The following is a 19,974-nucleotide window of genomic DNA, read 5'->3' as shown; positions in this document are numbered from 1 at the left end:
CTGATGAGGAATATTCAAATTTCAAGCTAGAAAAGTGTTTGCCTTCAAGCTTGAGCAGTGTGTCTACTGGCACCCTTATAGTTTTGATGTTTAGGTGTTCAATAATGCAGTCCTGATCACCAGAAGACATCATTTACGTGGTTTCAGCTTTGTTTCACTGTAGTGCACAGTTCATCCCTGTGCTGGATTTACCATGCTGTGGAAGAATTGCTCTGTACATTTCATGGTACATATTTCTAGCACACAACTTAAATTTGTAGGCATAATAAATGTGGTTAAGAAGAAACTAATGTTTTGTTGGGGAGATTCATTACAGTTGGGGTATTTTGACTTTTAAGAGCTTTTTTTCAAATTCCCCGATTACTGTTTTTCAGTGCTCTCTAAGCCAGGGTTATAGAAAGTCATTTCATCAAGTCTGTTTCTTTGATGAGACACTCTTAAAAATGGCAGCTACAACGTCTCCAGGGAATTACTGATAAAATCGGGAGAAATCCAACTATGGCATAACCTGTCAGTAGGAAAATGTAATCTAAGGTGAGTCAGTCAGTTGTTGGTGTATGTTGTGATGAAACGGATTTGGTTTAGTCCTGGCTGCAAAAGGGAATAGAAGAATGGCAAGGTCTTGCTTTTAATGATCTCATGCATCACTTGATGGCTTTCAAGACATTCAGCTGGAAGGACACATTTAGTTGTTATTTACCTTCAAGAAATCAAGAGTCTTTGGCATAATTTTTCTTTTCTGGTATCAAAGTAGCTATCACTATTACAATTACTATAAGGATACTCTAATAACGGTATTGCTTTTCTTCCTGAGAATATCTTTTAAAGAAAACAAGAACATTTCATTTTGCTGCCTTTTCTCCTACCCTAGTCTTCCTCTTTGGTAGGAAGGCCTTGCCTGGCCTCCACACATGATCTGTTACAGTGGCTGTATTATTGTTGCTAAGCTGTACATTTTGATGTCCTGCAACCTTCATCTCCTGTCAACTTTCGTGGGAGTGATGCATCAGAAAGTGGGTTCTCTGTTAGCTTTATGTGGTACAGAACTGCATCTTCTAGCTGTAAGGGTTGATGGTTTTTAACACAAAATCCTTTCGTCTTTGGTGCTAGAATTTAGTCTTTTGTTTTTGGTGGGGTTTTTTTGGGTTTTTTTTTTGGTTTTTTTTTGTTTGTTTTTGTTTTTGTTTTTGGTTTTTTTTGTTGTTGTTGGTTTGGGGTTTTTTTTGTTTTGTTTTGGTTTTTTTTTTTTTTTGGTTGTTGTTGGTTTGGGGTTTTTTTGTTTGTTTGTTTTTGTTTTTGTTTTTTTTCCTGGCACTCCAAGTTTGATTTGCTGTAATGAAACTCAGGACTCTGACTCGAGTGCATGCTGTTCAGGTTATACAAAGAGAAAACTGGTTTGAGTCCCACTGTTCCAAGGATGTTGTTTATACCTTTTGGTGAGTGTTGCACAGAAAATATCTCTGGTGAACGTTTAGTCAGGACCACTACAAGTACAGGATCTTCAAATCCAAGGAAGCCAATGTAGTAGTAATCTTTGTAGCTCATTTAGGAATGTATCTGTTTCTTTACCTGAGTCAATATCCATTAGAAAATACCACAGTATAGATCCCTGAATGTAGTTTTTCTGGTTTGCTTTGCAGTTCATGACCAAAGGTGGTGCTAAAATCAAGAGGTCTTTGCTGCATTTTCCCCTGCTGTGGCAGCCTAATGAGTCTCAAGGCCAGTTAGACTAATCTGGCATGCCTCGCTCTTAACAATTCCACATTTGTTGTTTTCCTCTAGTTATCTTCTAGGGAATTGCAAAAGATGTTTTTTTTCTACTGAGTATTGATGCTAAGCAGACTACTTCACAGACTGCTCCTCTTTTTTTGTATTTTTGAAGGTGGGATGCCATTTTTCTTTTTTGGTCTTCTGATACTTTGCTGGGCCTTTGTGAACCTCAGTGATTCTGTCCAGTAGTGTCAGTACTTTAAGAGGAGATCTTCAGATTGTTTGGGTCTAGTGAAATTTGATTTACTTTTTTTTTTTTTTTTTTTTTTTGAGGAAGTATTGTTCCTTCTGTATTCAGGCCACCTGATCACTCTATTGTTACTTTGCTAGTCATGTTAATGACTGGTCATGTTTCATATATTTTAACAAAGATGGCTGTGGAAAAGGCAGGTAAAAATTGAAGGGTTGTTTTGGAGAAGACCATTAAAATGCTTTTTCCCAGATTACAAATAAAATCTGCAAAATTTTTAGCTATGGTTACCATATGGGGCTCCAGAGAAAGGAAGTAACTGAAATTACCATACCCTAATCCTTAAGGATTTCAAAGATTGTAGTTAAAACTACAGTGGGAGAGAGAGCTCAGTTTTCAGAATCATTCAGATGTGTTATGAATGAAATGCAAACAATTTAAAAGCATCCATGTTCTTCCCATCTTGAATTTGTTGCTGTCACGTAGGGGTCACTTTGTTAACCATTAATGAAATGGGTCCCCAGGTGCATGTAACAAGCTGCACACATACACAGATTACTGCAGCAGGTCAACTTCAGAATGCCTGTCCAGACACTTGTGTGTTGAAATTGATGGATGAACAGGCAGATTTTTAAGTGCTTGCTCTGGATTTATGATTGTGACAGTCCCCTGTGTTGCATCTCTTTCTTCTACAGAGCATGAAGGTTGGAAGTAGCAAAATGCTTTTGGCTGAGGAAAAAAGGCTAGAAATGCAAATACCCCAATGTTTCCTGGTGTTCGAAATGGGCTGGTTAAATATATTGTAATGTACAGGACCTTTAGGAAAGATCTAAGTGATTTGAGAAACTCTTTCCAATTAAGTTAGCCTCTATGTGGATTCTTTTGTAGAAATTGGTGCCTTTTATTTTTTATTTCCCATTTTCCTGAATTTTAACATTTTTTACTATTGTTATTGGGCACAGATACTGAAAGTTATTTAGTTACTCAGATCCTTGTGAAATCAATTAGATTTAGCAACATATTCCAGCCTTTGAATTAAACCTCTGGTGTCGTCTATTCAGGTTGGAATGGAAGTTTTTCCTAATCAGTCATTTGTTTTTATTCTAATTACTAACTAGCAAAATAAATCAATAGGTAAACAATAGCTAAATAATATAAATATATTGAATCCTCTAGGGAGACCAGCTTATCTTTCAGATAAAGCAGTGGAATAGTTCTTTATGCAAGAATGAAGTCATTAGCTTTTGTATCATTTTCAGAGTGGAAGGCAAGTTAGTATACGGTGACAATATACATTTCTTGGATTTTCACTGGATTTGAGAGATCTCAGGTTTCCACAGAGATTTATTAGACTTCCAGTTGTAGAGAGACTTCTTGTGATCTGCCTTGCTTAGTGCCTTGTCTCTAGTGGATTTTGACCACTGTTGTAGCTGCACAGAGAGAGCCCCATTGTAAACAGACTTGAAGGATCTTTGAGGCGTGAACGAGTTCTATTCATTTCATAATAGAGTTCTAACAATAAAATCTGGCAAATATAGATTGTTTTAGCAGGAAACAGCCCTTTATTCTGGCATCTTGTCAGGGCTTGGGCAGAGTCCCTCTATTCTTTCTCCCTCTGGCCCTTGCTTTCAGTGTCGCGACTAAGCTGGTTTTTGCCCTTGAGGGGCTTCTGATTTTATTAACGTGTTTTTGTACAGGGAATTTAATGAAAGATGCTACTCTGGCCATCGTGGATGTTGAAGTTTGGTGTGAATTTCTCCAGTGCATATGTTGAACAAGCATTGTGAGTCAGTCTGCAGCAGATCACCTCTGTCTCTAGACAGCAGAGTGGGGTTCCATTTTAATGCTGGCTCATTGGCAGATAGAATTTCCATTTGCTAGTACAGCAAGTGCTATTCTAGACACTTAACAATTCCTTTTTCCATGACACAAGCTGTGGTTTATGCTGCAACTCCACGGTTAGATGAACAAACATTTTGTGGAGTTGACTCAAATTGCAGCAGGATCAGAAAGTGAAGTGAAGAAAAACCCCAAGTCAGTAAAGTCACCTTAGATCACATATTTTTTGAGTTTTGCTGTGTTTGTAATCAGTGAACTGAAATTGTTTTCCCTTTGATTATTTGAGCCCTTGACTAACAGTATCATTCTTGAAAGCTCCAACTCAGACAAATCACATAGCAGATTTTATAATTTTCTGCTGTATCAGGCAAATCTATATATCCACTGGACAGGATTAAATATATTTTTGCCCCCTGAGATAGATATCCACCTTGAGAGTGCACTGAAATTCTTACTGCATGGGAGAGGAAATAGATACATATTTGAATATATGTATACACACAAAAATAGACGATAAAATATATATTTACTTACTTTTTCATTTCCCTCATTCTTGTGCTGAAATGTGATGATTGCTACCAGAAATGAAATATCTGCTTTTACTTTTAGCTTCAAGTTCTTTGAATTATGCTAGGGCATGCATCTGCTCCTTGGAGCTGGCCAAAGCAATAGAGTGGTGAAGTTGACCCAGTTGCTTCAGTGATGTCTGCACAAATAACTGAATGAAGAAAAAGTGTTGTGTGAAGTTTAAAAATGGGGGTTTCCTCAGTTTTCATGGTGTTCCACATAGTTCATGTAATAAGCCTTTCTATGCTTCATTTGCATTTAGATTACACTTTCATAACTGTTCAGACTATTAATTTATTTTTGTTTAGACTACCTGTATTGTTTGTGGATAAGTGGTTTGAAGCTTTACAGTACAGATTAAAAGGTGATTTAAATGCTTCTTATTGGTATTTCAAAGTGTGGTAAACCCATCTCATTCACTTACATAGGTGGGTGTCAGTATTTACACTTCTGTGCAGAAAGATACTAGGGTTGGATATTTCCATTTTTGGAGCTTAGAGTTTCTGTAAAATTCTTCCAGTTCCCAGAAGTATTCAGAAGCTGAAAGAAGATGAAATTGCATGCATTCTCCATTCTGAGAGATGGAACACTCATTGTTCTGAATCCCATCATTGTTGTTTCTGATTGCATACAATCTGTGACAATTAATTATTGTATATTGGTCTGCATAGTGTTGTCCTCAGAGTCTGGCTGACCTGTTAATCTCATTTGAAGGTTGTTGGACAGCATTAAAAAAGAAAGTGAATTGCAAATGTCTCCACAACTTCCTAGTCTCACCATCATCTTTTCCTCTTGCCAGGTGCATAGTTCTGACTTTGAAATCTGTGTGTGATAGCTGTACCTTGGGAAAGATATAGTAGTGTGTCCGTGTTAATAAAAGATTCCAGGCTTCCTGATGATCTCACCTAAGACTCACATAGCAACTATTACTGTCATTTCCTTTGACACTTGTGGATCCTCCAATATCCCTGTCCTTTGGCAGTGAGATTGCTAAATGGCTTGTTTTGTCTTTATCCAACAGTTGGGAGCAGTTCTTTTCAGTGATTGTGCCTTAATCCTACATCTCATGGGCATTCACTTCTCTGCTTACCAGCATTGCTTTTTACATGAAAAAAAGCAAAGAAATATGGGGAGGTACAAACTTTTAACAACAGAAAAACGTTATGCTATCCTTCCTAAATATAATCTTTTTATAGCCACATCAAAGTTTCTTTCAAAGGTGGTCTTTGACTTCTTCTTGAATTGGGTTATCCATTTGCAAATATTTTTCTTGAAATCACATACTTGCCAAGATGTGGAAAGACTTTACTTAATAGGCATCCATAGGGTGCTTTCCGTTTGCATGGAAGAACAAAACAGTTTCAAACATTTCAAAGCCTCTTTGTTGCTTATGTAAAGGGAATGAGGGGTCCAGCCCTCTGAATTCCTGACTGAATCTCATTTTGCATCTCTGCTGGCAACAAATTAGCCCATGTAATTTCTGCAGTCAAGTTCACATTCTGCTCTGGAGTGGAGTGTTTTGTTGGGTACTTTTTTTACGATATCTACATTTTAGATCTTTGCAGAGTTAAAGCAATGTCAGCACTCTGACTCTTGCTCATCAAGCATTAAGCCAGGTCACAACAGCCAGAGGTGCTGTCACTCCCTCTGGAGGGACGTTTTCACACTTGACCATGAAACATTGTAAGTCTCCAGTATTCAGAATACTTGCCAGTACCCAAAGAAAATGAAGTATTGTACATCTCTGGGATACTAACAGTAAAAACTTGGCTTTTTTTACACTGATATACTCCATGAGGTACATCCAAACTGCAGTTGGTGATTTGCCTCGCTTTCTGTGGGACAGATGAAAAACACAGGTAAGTTATAAAGGAACATCTCATCTCCTCTTTAGGACAAGCAAAACAGTGAGTGTCACACACAAACTAGGGAACTTTTAATTTGATGTTTCTGAGCTCAAGCTGCCTAATAAGCAAGTCACAGCTTGCTGTCACCATTCTCATCTCACTTGCTACATTCTCTTGACCTGAGCACAAATGAACACTTGTGTTTGTACCCCTCATCCATTTCTCATCTGTTGTTTGTCCTTTCTGTGGAAACAGCCTAGCCTGCTGATTTCAGGACCAACCTGTGCTGATAACAGCAGTTTAAATGTAGTCTGAGAGTATTGTCTAACTCCAGAAAAAGTTTTTTAAATTCTCTAGAAGTCCCTTATGCAAGTGTGATTATTATATCTAAGAAACTTAAATTCATAGAATTCTCTCCACCATAGACAAGGAGGATCAGCTGTAGCATTTTCTTTGTGCATGTGTGCATCATTAGGGAATTTACTGGGATTTCCACATTTTAAGGCCTCTCAACATCCATCAGGTGCTTTTAAAACTTTTCTATTCACCTGAGATGAATTTCATACTGTGACCACAAGGTGAAAGTTTTTGAACAGCTGTGTTAATTTTGGCCCCATGTGAAACAAAGCCAACTTTTCTGTACTACAGGAAATTGCCAAATAAAATAATGGAGAGGAAATGAACTACTCTTTGAGTTTCTAGGACATATTCTGAAGAAACGTAGTAATTCCAAACAAAAAGCATTTTTTAAAAAATATCCTTCTGGATGTAAGTTGAGATTCTTTGTTTGTATCCCATAGGGCAATCTTAGTAGCAAGCTGACTCCTCACTTAAAGAAAATATATTAAAAAATACAATAAAATGTCTTTCAGCTAGAGGTCAGAGAAAGAGCAAGAGCAATCAGATGGTTTTAAGAGATTTGGATACTACTGTGATCAAAAACGTAAAACTTCTCTAATTTCTCTGTGAGGGAAGTATTTAGTTCTGGGGGCGTTCTTTAGCCTTCTGTTTTGTTTTGCTTCAAGATTGTTAAGGTTTTGGTAGTTAGAAAAGTGCAATATATTAAAATCACAGCAACCTTTCATATATCAAATAGTCTATAATTTATAAATATATTACACTTTTCACTGCATTTTGATAGTTCAACATGTATCTTGTAGCAAAATAAATGCCAATTGTTCTCTTGTTGCTGTTACATTTATTTTGTTGAGCAATGTATGTTTCTAAATGTGGGCATGTACCATTTTATAGATGTTAAATGTTAACTTGTATTTCCCATCTTTCAACAACACAGCATGTTTTTTCAAAGCTTGTCAGTGTTCAGCTGCTGTCAGTGAAAAGGCCTCAATTCTTGCATTTCTGTTGAATGCAGTTAGAAGGACTTGAATCTTGAAATGCCATGAGACCTAATCTATCTAAATAAAATTCTGATTCCTTTTCCATCCTCTGTGGTCATCTCACTTTGACTTTAATAATACATATGTAACATTATGGGCTCAGAGGAACTAGAACAGACCCTGTTTGGAGTGATCTAGTGTTTCCCCTGGCCCAAAATAAAAATTAAGTGCCCATACATCTGTATCAACATACAACATCTTTAATTATTTATTTATTTATTTATTTATTTATTTATTTATTTATTAATAAAAAACTCTCTAAGCACTCATCTGAAATGCTTTGGTTTTTTTTTACTCTTGGAAACTTTTCTTTACATTTGGTCTGAATCGTTCTTACTTCATCTTAAGCTCATTGTTTAACACCTTTTACTTTCACAGTCTTCCTTCCACTGGACTAAAAAGACTTTGGACTTTCCTCTGTTGTGTTTTTTTATTCAGGTCATTCATTGGACTTTGTTGAACTTCTATGGCCTCTTTCTACCACTCTATTGAAACACAGGACCTAAAACTATCCGACTTCAGTGGCTTGAGGGCATCTTCATCCTGAAGATGAAGATTTTTTTCTGTCTCCTGGGATTTCATCCTATTCATATATTCCTGTGCAATTTTTTGTGTAGTTTACAAATGTGGTGGTTTTGCAGCTGCATGGTATTGATTCATGCTCACCTTTTAAAATACTACAAACCTCAGACCCTGTTCTGTAGTTGTTGCCTGGACAGCTGTTCTCCTTCCTGTGTTTATGTGGTTGAGTTGACTTTTCCGTATAAATCTGTGTACTTTTGCCTGGTAAATAGCATTCTGGTTTTTCAGACCATTTCTTTGCTTTGTAAAGATTATTTTGAGTCGTTACCATCCTTCCAACTTTATATTGTCTGCTGATTTAATGAATGCTCCATTTCATCATCTAGATTTTGTATTTTGAGATACAAAAATATCAAATTTACCAGCACAAAGCCCTGAAAAACTGTATTTGATATATCTTTCCTCAACCACTGTAAGCCATCAATAAGTTTCAGGATATTTTTTTCTCTCCAGTTTCACCCCCAGAGTATAATATTGTATTTGAGGTGCTATTTCTCTAGCTTGTTGGAAACTGAGATAGTATTGGAATTTAATGAAAAGTAGGATATAACTTTTAGTATTTAATTTCCATTCTAGCATCTCTTGTGGCATGGGAGGTAATCAGTGTTTTTGGGAGGCACCAGTTCTTGAGAAATACTGCTGTCTTCTGTTATTTCTGTAATTTATTTGCAGTTCATTATTTGTTCCTGTATCTTTCCGGGAAATGAAGTTGAGCTGACTGATAGAGTAACTCCATGAGGTTGCAGAATGGAATACGAGGTTCTCTCTGAGAACCTGGTCCAGTGCTTCCATGCCAGTGTGTTTTTGGGGCTGCATATGGATTAGAAAGAATCCAGACCTGATGGGTGCTTTGGGTAGCTGTTTCCAGGAAGCACCTGTGCCTGAAAATTTTTTTACTTTTACTTGTTGCTGGTTCAACCACATTGTTCAGTAAGCGACTACTGTGTTTATGGATTTGTGTCTTGGGGGTGTTCTTCACAGTGTAACAAAGGTAGTCCTGCTTATCCCTCTCCTTTTCCCTGGTGCCATCTCTTCCAAGTAATGCCTTCAGTACTGGAACTGTCAAATTTTCAGCTTTTGAACGTGGAACGTATCATCTGATGCTTTTGGAAGCAGCGTGTATTAATCTGACCTTACCTTCCTGCCTTGCCTGTCTGGCCAGAATGTTCCTGCTGATGGTTCAGGCTTAGCTCCTGCTGCAGCTTCCTGTCAGTGAGGCACTAATTACCTTCCTTATGTCATAATTGTTAAAAAATATTGTTATAAATTCCTTTAGCCTTTCACCCACCCTGGGTGAAAAGGACTCAGTTAGTGTCTGTGGTTAGATAGTTTGACTGAAGACACTTCATTGCCCCATCTTTAAAAAGGCAAGTAAATGGTCTGAGAATCATTAATCAGGGTTAAGGTTGCATCAGGCATTATCTGAGGCCATTAACTGCAGTTCTGTGCACACCTTTGAAACCCAGGAGGTGTAGAAGTAGTGCATGTTTCAGTGTGCATTGGACCTGCTCTGTAGCTGGGTTATGGCTCAGCTTTGAACAGGAGCTCTAGCATGTTGTCCTTCACGTTGATGTGGAGAACTGTAAGGAGCTCAGGAGGAAAAATGAAAACCACCCGGCTGTGTCCTTGCTAAGGAAGGCATTGTGGTTTAGGGTGAGGCTGGTGGCCACTGCTGGCTGCATGCAGACCCGGTGATGGTTCCTTCACCAGCTCTGCACAAATGTTAGCACAGGTTCTTGTCCCAGGCCTCTGCAGAGAACTGGAGCCAGCTCTTCTGAGCCAGGAGGCTGCTGGCTGCCTCCAGGTCCCTAACCAGAGGTTGTATCCCCTGTTCCGCTCCACACGGGAGGGGAGGGTCCGTGGCTGCCTCGGATCCGGAGGAACCTTGTGGTGTGTGGCGGCAGAGCTGTGGCGGCCCGGCTGTAGATAATGCTCGGGTCTGTCAGTGCAGCTGTCATTAGCACCCCGAGTGGCACGTGGGGCTCATAAAGCAAATGAGAGAATCCACTTGCGGGATGCAGCGAGCCACATGAAAGGAGCCCTTTGCTGAGTCATCTGTACCAAGGCAGCGTGAGAGGGCAGCCTAACCCAGCCGCAGCTTCATTGAGTTCTTTTGCTAGCCCTAGAGGGCAGAGTTAAATTTATAGGGTGGGGTTAGTATGTGCTGTAAATGTTCCTCCTTCCAATGTGTTTTTCATTTGAAATATAAATATTAAAGTCCTGCTGAAGTTTGAGTGCATTTGACATTCAAGAAAGGGATACTAGGCAGTTCTGTTTAAATCTTAATTTAGTTCAGTTTTTGGGCAATGGGTTAATCTTTACTCAGAAGCTATTTATCTGAAAACTTGCCATGGTATAAATATGTTTCTTTCTAATTTAATGTTAGATCTTTAGTCACTCGTTTTAAGAATTAAGCATGTTGAAATAGCGTTTGTACCAGATGAATTTGACATATTAAATTATCAGTTCAAAATAAGCATGTTTGAAAATTTCTACTTTTAAAGCAAGTTTGCAGAGAAGTAATTGCATTAAAAACAATAAAGGAAACAAAGTATGTAACACATACACTGCTCCTAAGCTTCCTTTTTCCTTCATTTTTTTCTTTCTGTAACAACATTAATACTTAAATTGTCCCAATTAGGCTTTAAAATTTATGCTTTTGCTCATAAAATGTGACTGGTCTGGCTTCCCTTCATTTTGCTGCTTAATAACTGTCTCAAGACAGGTTTTACTAAGCCAGTATTAACAAATGAGTTTATTATTTTAGCAACCAGAGCTTTGAAGTTGCAAAGTATTAATAAGGGAAATAAAAAAATTGTAGACAGATGCAAAAGATGCAGTAGTTGGTGACTTTTGTCAGCCAAAGAATTTCTTTTGTCTCTGAGGCTGGAGCAAGGTTTTGGTTGTGTTGTTTTGGTTTTATTTTTCTTCCCTTTTTGATCCCTGTTGAGAGGATCTTCATGTTAGAAATTTCAGATTTTCCAGTTTTTGTTTTTATGCGTGTCTGTGTCTGCTTATGCTGCTCTTTCTTCCCTTTGACTTCCACATTTTCTTTTCGTCTGGCAAATTTGAATTCGCTTCAGCTTGGGGCAGCTGGGGCAAACTGAATCCCCACAAATAAAATTATAACAAGAAGAGCAAAGTCTGTGAATGATCCTTTGCTGTTTCCTGAGTCGTTCCAGTGTCATTAATCAGCGCTGGTGCTGTGGAGCCTTGTGGTGTGTTATGTCGCCAGCACAGCAGCTTCTCCGTCCCTTTCCCCCACCCCCTGCGTGCCTACACAGTGGGGAAAACTAGAGAGGGAAGCCATCAATCTTCCCTGTCCTACATGTCAGCAGTGATTCTCCTGTCGACTTCCTGCTCTCTCTGTCATGCCCACCACCTGTGTTTAGAATTAGCTCTGATGCTGTGGATCTCACTTGGCTTTTCACCTGTTCTGCCCCGAGTAAATGGCTGTTCAAATAAAGCAGAGCAGCTAAATGCTGTGGCATGTGAATGGTAACCATCGTTGTGGCTTGGGGAGTGATTTCTGTTGCAGCTGCTTTTGTAATACTGTCGTAATTTTCTGTAACATTGTGGGGTTTGGGTCTAAAATCTCTTGCTTTTGCTTCAGCCCAGGGTGAGTTTGTGAGTCAGTCTTTTTAGTATTTAGAAATTAAAATATTTATAAGATAAATTATAGATGGAGGCATAAGCCAATCTCTCATCTGATGGGCTGCTGGGATAAAGCCATTAACAAAGTCCAAAGAAACTAGTTAGTCTAAAGCTTTGTCCTTACCTTCAGTCACTCCAAGGATACAATTAGGAAAAGCCTCCTCTGAATTTGATTTTGAAGATGTGTCTGTCTCCCCCTGACTGTGTAGATTGAGAAGCTGACAAGCACCGCCTCTGTACTTCTAGGGCAGGATTAATGTGATCATTTAATGGTTTGTTGTGTTAAACAATAGGTCTTAACTGGACTCCAACCAGCCACATTTTTATGTATGCTTTTATGTAATTTTATAACATGCCTATGCCAAAATAAAAGGAGAAAACAATCCTGAGAATTGTTTGTTTACTGGCAGCTTTCTCCTACTTCCTTGAATGGGTGCTACATTTCTCTGTTTTTAAAACCCAAAAGAGACTAAAGCATAGGCGTAAGGTTACCCTATAATTGTAGCTTGACTGCTGTCATTTCAAGCGTGTGATGGCAATATTTATGTGGAGTTGTAAAGAAGAGGTTCTGAAAGCCTAAGTTTTGTGAATGCTTTCACTTGATTTTGTTTCTGTGACTCTTTGTGAAGGAGGAACCGTTTTACGACTGATTTTACTCCATATTTGAGATGCAGTTTTTTCTTGACTGTACCAGGCAAATATGTGTATCCAACAGGTAAATAAATTCTTGTGTTCAGCAGTGACAGAATTCATAAAGCTAAACATGAAATGTATAGCCACGACACCAAGAATTGTCTGTAACATGGGATGCTTGGATCTGCATGGATCTTTTCCTTTATCAGCTTTGGTGTGTCTTCCAGTTCTGGCACATCTGTCTCATGAGAGGGAATGATTGTGGTTTTGACTGCTGAATTGAGTCCTTGACAGTTGTAGCTCGCCTTCCATACAAAGAAAAGCTCTCTTTGGTCCAAGAGAGCAGAATTGGATTTTTGGAAGCTGTCATCTTTCCTGTTTTGCATTGAAAATGGATATGGCCATGCTACAGGGTGGCAGAACCAGACTTTAGCCATCCTACTCTGGGATGAGGATGATTATTCCTGATTATTTGAGAGCATTTGGATGTTGACATTTTTTCAGTGTAAGGAGTGGCAGTTTTTGATCTCGTGACAAAAGGAAGGTTAGGTGAGAGAACACCTGAATCTTAATGGGTTTGGGGCCAAGCTTCATTCGGTAATGCAGCTGAGAAATGCACTGTGATATTTAGAATTGCCATGCAGAGGTCTTTTAGAGAGAAAACAAAAATAGTAGGTGCTAAGTCATCTGTCAGATGCAGCACTCTGAGCAGGCATGAGGATTAACATGCAGCACTACTGGCATAGGTGCACACACCACACAGAGTTAAACATACGAACAGCAGGCTCACACTGTGCTTACTACAGATGTCTGAATGAGTGAGTGCCTGTGGGCTGGAGCTGCATGTCTTGTGGCTTTCACTCTGCTCCATTGGGAAGTCTTCACTCCTTTTGTTTTTATCCTTTTCCAGCTCCAGTACTTTGGAGCACACAGTTCCCATCCCCTGACCTAACAGCTCCATTGAAGTGCATTCCAGCCCCATGATTTCATGGTACCAGGCAGAAGTCCCCTGCCACGCTGCTATGTTGCCCGCTGCTTCTCACGGAGTGAACAAACAGGGAACATAAACTCTCTCCAAAGGAGCTATGTTCTTTGTATATTTTTAGTGCAAGAAATCCAAGATTCATTTGAGGGTGTTTTGTGTGGGCTTTTTTTAATATAGACTTCTGCTAATACAATGGAATATTTCATGCCACCCTGTTTGCTGTAACTTCTCGTGCTTTATGTTGTTAAATGGAATCAAAGGAGTTAAAGATGAAAGACTTCTAGTCAACTGGTCCCTCAGCTGGGAGCCAGTATGGGTTTGTTCTTTGTAATGGATTTGCTAATGCTTTACTCAGGTTCAGGCTAGCTCAGTTTTCATTATTGGATTTACTTATTTCTGTAAATTCTCTCCTTCAGGTTAAGTAATTACTGAGCTTAGGCTGAATATAATACTGCTACTGTTTGTTTCTAATGTTTCACTTGCTATTTATTGCCCTTATATTGAACAAACCTTTTGTAAGTATTTGTTTACCATTTGAACATACAAAGCACCATTAAAGATGTCATGCTTGCCTTCACAGGTATTCTCTTTAATGGACAGAGAACTTGATTCTTTCTTTATATGAAACTGTGTCCATTTGACATTGTACATTGTGTGGGTTTTTTTCAACATGTAGTGTGTCACCAGATGCTAACTTATGTAGCATTGCAACAAACCTACCTTTCAGTAGCTCCTTGTTAGCCTTTGACTATTTAGAGTAAGTACAGTATTTGAACATACAGTTTATGCTGAGACACTGATGTCTTGTATTTTCTTGGTGAAAGACATTCTCAGACTGCCTGTTCAAATGTCATTATTTCATTTTTATGTATTGAGTGTGTTATACTCACATTGAGGGACACAATTTTGCCAGTACATCAGATATGTTCATAATAACATTATCTACAGACTGGACAGTGATCCGAGAAGTTGAAAAGGCAGATAATGAACCTGTTGTGGGAAACATTCGAAGCAAGGACTGCAGCTGGAAGGCAAGGGAGCCTGTCTGACTTGGGGACCAATAAAATTTCTAGGCAGAACTGTTCTCCACAGGCTCAGGATTGGCACTTCTTGGGTCAAGGTATTGGCACATGAGCTGATCTGTGCTGACTGCACAGAAATTCCTGTGCCCTGGTATAACACACAGTAACCCCGGGGGGTGGAGCTTCTCCTGCGCTGAAGTAGGACCAGCTTCAAGTCCCAGGGAAAAGAAGCAGTAACATCAGGAGACATGTCAGGTGATGCTGTCTTTTACTAGACTGAAGTTGGAAGATGTGCAAGTTTCTGCACTATGCTTTAACTTGGTCATCCTAAGATACTTTAATTGATGTTGGTCCATAGTGGATTTCTGGCACATGATAACATTTCTTAGCTTTTAAAACCGTGCAGGTAAAAAACATATTCTATATGAAGTGACTGGAGTCAAGGCAGTAATAGCTTAATTAGTAATAATAGTAATCATCTTAACATAGCATTCTCTGTGCCTTCTTACAGTTAGAGCTGTATATCAAGAGCTGTATATAAGAGCACTTTGGGGAAGCAAGGGGTGTAAAGCGCAAGTGGAGGAAGAAAAGAATACAGGAGGGATGAAATTGTCTGTTAAGAAAATGGAGAGTAGAGCTGTAAGAATTATGGTCTGTTAAACAGGCATATAAATGGGTACCAGAAAGCAACCAGTACTGTGGGGAGAAGTAATTGGGGGAAGGAGCATCAGGATTTGAACTTAGTGAGTGGAGATATGGACATGAAGAAAGGTTATGTGCTCTGACAAACAACCAGCTGTTCTGGGACCCCAGTAAGCGTAGAACACCATGTTACTGGTCAACTATTTCCTCCCTGACTTCTTATTGCCTTAGTTAAGAAACATAGGAAGCAAAAAACAAATGTTGTGCCTGTGAAGTACCTGTTGTATTGCCTAGCAGTTGCTCCAGGCCTGTGGTAATAGAAGTACAGCTCTGAAGTCTAGTGAATCCCAGGTTTCAATAAGACTTCATGTCATTTATACACACTGGACTGTTAAATGCCTCCGTCTGCAAGAGAGCACCTGGCCCTTCTCATTGTTAACAGGAAGCTGGCTGCAGTCCTGGGTCAGGTAGTAGCTTAGTGGGAGGTGATTGGATTCTGTGAGGGGTGAGAAGTGCTCTGATGTAGGTTCCTAGGAAAACAAGGAATCAAATGCCGAGTGAGAGGTTGAGTATCATAACTCCATTTTGTGTAATGAAGAAAAGAGGCACAAGGGTGGTCAAGGACTGGAACAGAAGGACTGGAAGCTGGAATTGCTGTTGGAAGAATTGGTGTGCTTTTCATTGCTTCAAGTGACTACCTTGAAGCTCCTGTGCTGGAGGTTCTCCAAGAACACTTAGAAACTGACTGAAGAATATACTAGAAGTCAGGAAGATATTTGGGATGGGGTGAAGGGTGCTATTAAGACTTAAATGTGTAGGCAGTTATGTGAGCAGGAGAAATTAGCATGGCAGCTAGCCCAGAGCTCCTCTTGGTATGTCAGCACAATCACTTAAACGTTGGGTAAGAAAATTGTTTTGATCTGAAAAACAAGCTTACTTTAGAAGAAGGAGAATTTTTCAGCAAATTTAGAAAGAAATAGTCTAGGCTTTTCTGAGGTATACATCATGCTTGAAAGTAAAAAAGTCCTATTCCACTTGGAAACACTTTCTCATTAATTTTTCTCAAGTCTGAGTCAAAATGAATTAAGTCAATTTGAAGTCCTTTTTTTAATAGTTAGAAGTAATGGTACTTGGCCTTGGCTTTTACTGCATTTTGTGTGATTTAATAGTTGTATGACTTTTTTTTGTCCCACACATTTGTAAGAGATTCACAGAAAAGAAAACAGACTACATCAGTAAATAAATTCTTCCTGCTAAGTTCTAGATGTTGCTCATTAAATTTAGCAGGAAAAAAATCGTGCAGCCACAGGCACAATGAAGTTGATGATCCTGCCACTCATCTGAGTCTGAGGATTTGTATTGTATTTGCTGTGGTGGGGGGAGACCCTCATTTATAAGTTGAGCGGTCTTGCACGCTCTTGCAACTTGGCATGTAACAAGCATTTTCACATAAAACATTGCTGAGCTACTTCTGAATATGGTGGAATTCTTTGGGAAGGTCAGGGAGGTAATTGATCATATGCTGACAGCTCGGGACTCTGAGAAAATGGTCAGATGGAGGGCTGGGATGCAGGAAAACAAACTTTCTAAGATGGTAACTGTCACTTAGCCAAGCTATACATGTTTCAAGCCTTTTACTCTTTGCTCACAACCTCAGCTTCTTAGTCTTTTTTTGTTTTTGCTGTTTCTCTGTGAACTCTTTTCCGATGTTGGTCCTGATGCATGGACAGTATTCCAGGTGCAATCTTGAGCTATAGCTGTATTTCTTTGTAGAGCTCTTCTAGAAATTCTATTGCTGCCTAAATGGGGAGTTTCAGATCTTTGATGATCTCTTTCATTATTCTTTGACCTTTGGGTCAAGAAGTAGGTTTCTTTCAGGAACTGCTCAAAATGTTCTTTGCAGCTAGAAAAATAAGACTTCAATGTTCATGGGAGTTAAGATGGCAATCTACTGGGACATTGCATGAGTTTACAACAAAGAATTTCTCTGCTCTGTGACCCTAAGTTTCTATATCAGAGTGGATATAGAAACTGAAGTGTGGATATAGAAACTAAAGAGAAACATACAGCTTTGGTGCAAAAGAAATGAAAGAATCTGCCACTTGGTTTCTGAGGCCAGCTTTTCACCAATCCTGTTTACAGCTCTATGTTTTTTGCATATGCAGTCTGACAGATTAAAATTATGGTAGTTGTTAATCTCTTTGCTGTAAGATAGAGTATTTAACTGGCTTAATTATAGGTTCTGATGTCATTTATACATTAATACACTGACAGGTGGGGATAAGAGGCAGGGAAAAATTAGGCTTTTTAAATTACTTTAAAATATAAAAGAATCTGTAAAAAGAAAAAAGACTGTGTGTTAATCTTGCCAATACTTTGTCACAGAATATGGTCGTGGATCGGATTTTCTCTGGTATCCAGCCAACTGGGACCCCTCATCTGGGTAACTACCTTGGAGCCATTCAGAACTGGGTGAATCTGCAGGAAGAGTGCAGCTCGGTGCTCTATAGCATTATGGACATGCACTCTTTCACCATGCCCAAGGAGCCTGCTGTCCTGCGCCAGAACATCCTGGACACCACTGCTGCCATCCTTGCCTGTGGGATTGACCCCAAGAAGTGTCTCCTGTTCCGGCAGTCCCTGGTGAGTGCTCCTGTGGTGTTGGATTTGTTTCTCATTAGGTGGCTTTATCGTGTTTATGTTGATAGTCCCAGAAAATGTTAGCAGTGTTATATTTTAAACTTATCCCTTGATGCAGTTTTGAAATTCTGAATGCTGTGACCATGACTGAGAAGCCCATTTAGGGATAAGTACACTGTAAATTTCTGGAGCAGAGCTAGGAGTTTGTACAGATTGTGAGTAATATACTTCAAAGACCTCTTAGAAGACCACTAATTTGTCTCTGCGTCACTTTAGTCTCAAAAGGTTAACTCACAAATGCATAAACGCGGCCTGTGGAACCATAAAGGTAAGGAAAACATGTTTCTATGCTTTTTGTATCAGCTCTTGCCACTTATTCTGCCAGCTGCATAGTAATCACAAAGTAACAGTGGTTAACATGGTAAGTTTTGTATCAGTTCCACCATGATCATCAGGAGGTTACATCTCCTCTGGGACTTACTTTTCCTTCTTTGCTCGAACATCCTTTTCATGCAGTCGGTTTTCCATCTGATCTGGTAATTCTTATGTAAACCATGTGCTTCTCTTGACTACCCCAAGGGGTACTGGGCTTACCTTCCCACTTGGCACATAGCTATCACATATTATATTTTCCCGAAACACAACTTAGTTTCTTGCTCAATGAAGTTTCTGTTATTGACTCTAAACTGGCAAACTCCTATAATTTCCACAGACACAGATGTGTCATAGCTTCTGCTCCTGTGAAGACACCCACAAGTGGGTGTCCACCTTGCAGCACAACTGCAAAGGTGATGTGCACACAGGATCTGAATTTCATCAGTGCAAGGTGAAATGGTATTGTATTCTTCCTTGCAACATGATTCCTTACAGGCAGAGTTTCCTGGGGTTGTTAAACTGCAAATGGCAATCATAGCTCTATATCCCTGGTGAATAATGAATTGATGAAGACAGATATACTTCCTGCTTCACTTTTCTTCTGTATTAAAAAACCAGTCTAAATAGATGAGCTCAGAATTCTAGTGGAAATACGTTTAAATAAATTCAGCCCATTTTTTTTCAAATTTGTTTATCATTTTAAATATGTTACCAGCTTGGGTTTTAATTTTCCTATACTCTGACTTGTCAGCCTCAAAATGATGAAGTCATTAGCTGGAATAATCGCAAGGTGAATTACAAGCCAATGATGCAGTAAAAACTAGTCTAGAGGGTTTTTTTTCCTTGTTTTCAAGAAAGTGAAGAATTCAATTAGTTGCAACACAGGATCAGTGACTAGATACACGGAGAGGACTCTTCAGCATGAAGGATAAATGCTTTGCAGGTTATGGTTAGAGAGGAATAAAGTGAACGCTTATAAACCTGCAGGTGATATGGAGAAATTGTTTTGTCCACTGAAGAATGTGAACTGACAAATATCGAAACAAGTTAAAATCTGGAAGATTCAACATAAGCATAACAATTGCATTTCACAAAATCCACAACTGGGCTACAAAACCCCATGACACAGGATACAGTGCATGCTGAAATTTATATGAATTCAGAAAGGGACTCAGCAAATTAATCTGAAAAATTGCTTTGGGACTGCAATATCTGAGTTGCACATCTGAGCAGTCACCTCTACAGGAAGTGGTGAAACCACAGATGGGAGAGTATCCATGCTTTTCTGCACTTACATTCTTTTTTTTTGTTGGTTGCTGTCAGAGGTGGATATTTGATCTGGTCCAGTGTTGCTTTTCTTATGTTCCTACTGGTCTAAAAGCTAAACTTGTGCTGTTCAAGGTCTTGCTAAAACCAACACTCAGGCTTCCCTTGAAGCCAGCAGAATATCTTTGAGGATCTTACATTGCCCTCAGCCACAGAAAGTATGTTGTATCCTTCAAAATATAATAATGCAGAGATTGAATCTTTGAACCCCCAAAGAGAAAGTGTCAGACTCAGGAAATGATGGATCTTTGTGCAGTGCTTCTACAGTACCAATACAGTCAAAAACCAATGAAAACCTAAGACAGCTAAACTTGAACATGTTCAATTTTATCAAACAAAAGTTTCCACCAAATATGATTCTGATTTTCCTTATGGTTGTTAGGCTGGCCTCAGTTAAATAGACTTTAATTTGCCTTTTTACCTAAATTTTTCTGTGTCCTTATCTGTCCAGATCTAATGGTCATTGTTCTTATTAAATCTAAACCATTAGATGAAACGTTTGAGC

General features: G+C 39.0%; 1 protein-coding gene across 2 annotated transcripts in view; it reads left to right on the top strand.

Annotated features, from left to right (window-relative positions):
- The window catches only part of WARS2 (tryptophanyl tRNA synthetase 2, mitochondrial), a 39,100-nt gene that overhangs the window by 2,709 nt on the left and 16,417 nt on the right, over positions 1 to 19,974 (top strand). For both annotated transcript variants that reach the window (XM_009102608.4, XM_018908192.3), the window contains exon 2: positions 17,514 to 17,771. In XM_009102608.4, coding sequence (XP_009100856.1) covers positions 17,514 to 17,771 — 258 coding nt within the window. The remainder of the gene's footprint in view (positions 1 to 17,513; positions 17,772 to 19,974) is intronic.

Source organism: Serinus canaria, chromosome 1 (genome assembly GCF_022539315.1).
Source record: "Serinus canaria isolate serCan28SL12 chromosome 1, serCan2020, whole genome shotgun sequence".
Classification (NCBI taxonomy): domain Eukaryota; kingdom Metazoa; phylum Chordata; class Aves; order Passeriformes; family Fringillidae; genus Serinus; species Serinus canaria.
This window is presented reverse-complemented; position numbering and strand designations above follow the sequence as displayed.